This window comes from Pseudomyrmex gracilis, unplaced genomic scaffold (assembly GCF_002006095.1).
Source record: "Pseudomyrmex gracilis isolate BER0280 unplaced genomic scaffold, ASM200609v1 scaffold_3, whole genome shotgun sequence".
NCBI classification, from domain to species: Eukaryota; Metazoa; Arthropoda; class Insecta; order Hymenoptera; family Formicidae; genus Pseudomyrmex; species Pseudomyrmex gracilis.
In genome coordinates this window covers 1412151-1413813 of record NW_018020587.1, presented here as the reverse complement: position 1 = coordinate 1413813, position 1663 = coordinate 1412151, and the positions used below count along the sequence as shown (strand labels likewise).

Sequence of the window (1663 nt, the reverse complement as noted above, 5' to 3'; positions counted from 1 at the left end):
TTGTCCAGAAATTATTTGGCACTCGGTTCCACTTCGTTTTCCATTTTCGTTTGCTTTCTATCGTCTTCATGCTACATTCAACGCTCGTTTGATTCTTTTCTAATCGACAGAGGTTGTCTCGTTTGCCAAAATAAGTCTTCCTCAAAACTCGTTCCGCATTTACTTAGATCATTACAATGTTCTTCAACGATTCCTCCCCGCAATATTCCCGAATAAAAACTCTCTCGGCTGTACATCGAGATGGTGTGGGTCCGTCTCATGGTGGTGGGCGCGAGAACAGGTAATTCCAAGTGGAATCCGTCGTGCATTGGAACAGTCGCGCGCCGGCCTCTCACCGTGAGGTTCCTCTCGTTCCTCTCTCGCTCGTCTCTCGAGCGTGGTTCGCGAAACGATCCGAAGGAGATTCGCGCATTTCTCTATCAGTCCATCACTCGCATTCTTTGTCCTCACAATCGAATTCTTACGGCACGTCGATCATTTGCGGGGTGGCTCGACGAGGGTAATGTGAAGCTTGAGAGGAGGACCACACGTCGATGTACACGCGACCACTGCCGACGACTGCGTGAAAAAAACTCGATGTGATGGATCGATAGAGGAGATGATAGTCTCGTGACATGAGAGGACGAAAATGTAAGTTACGTTTTCTTGATTGCACACGCGTGTGTCGTGAAACAAATTCGACCCAGAGGCGGATTTAGGCATGGTCTTTATGGGCTGCAGCCCGGGACCCCGTTCAATCAAAAGGGCCTCTTCGTGGTCAAAAATAAACGGCAAAACCAACTTTTTTTTGCACTAAAAATAATTCCAAGTACTGGAACAGGTAAACAGTGTTAGCCTAAGGTCCCCAAAGTTAACGGTCCGCCTCTGATTCGACCGCGTGTAACGTATATAAAATATAATAATATAAACACGAGATGTAAAAAAAAAAATCAAAACGAACAATCGCACACAATTCTTACGTTAAAATCGAACGGTGTTTACAGAATTAAACGTACGATTCAAAACGATTTTTCGCAAGTCTTTTTCAATCTTGATAGTTTGAAAAAGCATGTGAATTTTTTTATCGATGTTCATTTATTCGCGTACCAAACCCTTCCGGTAAACGCAAGAAAATTACAGAGATCTAATTAAAACGTGTGCACTTGATTTCTCGAAATTCAAATCGAAATTGTACCGTTATCCTCGTTGGAAGCGCGCAAGAATGAATGCATTGTTATCCGCGAAAGCAAACTGTGTCACTGCTCTCTCGCGACCTTGGCAAGATAATGGCGCGAAATTGCAAGCGAGCGATTCAATGCGGACGTGAATCAGATTGTAATTTGATTCACGAAGATAAAAAAAGAAAAATATTACTACAGCCCGTTGTAACGCGAGATTTTCGATTGTAATCGTCAACTCGCTTGCTTTCGCTATAAACGCGAGCTTAATCGTCCAAGACGAAAATACCGCTCGCGCGAGCACGTTACTCGGCAAGGACGATTTTAATTCAAATCACGTGCACGAAATCACGATGCGTCTAGTCACTTCGCTTTTTAAACATGTTGCAATCGACATTGCTGTCCTCTTTAATTTCCTTACCACTAAAGTTTATGCACGAAAACGTGTGTATTGTTGAAGATATTTATTTTTGAAAAAAATTAATGTAATATAATTTAATATATAT

The 1663-nt window shown here is 42.4% G+C and overlaps 1 protein-coding gene across 1 annotated transcript in view; it reads left to right on the top strand.

Moving 5' to 3' along the window:
- The first annotated feature begins 323 nt into the window (after positions 1-323).
- LOC109854836 (pancreatic triacylglycerol lipase-like) overlaps positions 324-1663 on the top strand; it is an 18694-nt gene continuing 17354 nt past the window's right edge. The window contains exon 1 of the mRNA XM_020428360.1: positions 324-630. Coding sequence (XP_020283949.1) covers positions 629-630 — 2 coding nt within the window. The 5' untranslated portion in view covers positions 324-628. The remainder of the gene's footprint in view (positions 631-1663) is intronic.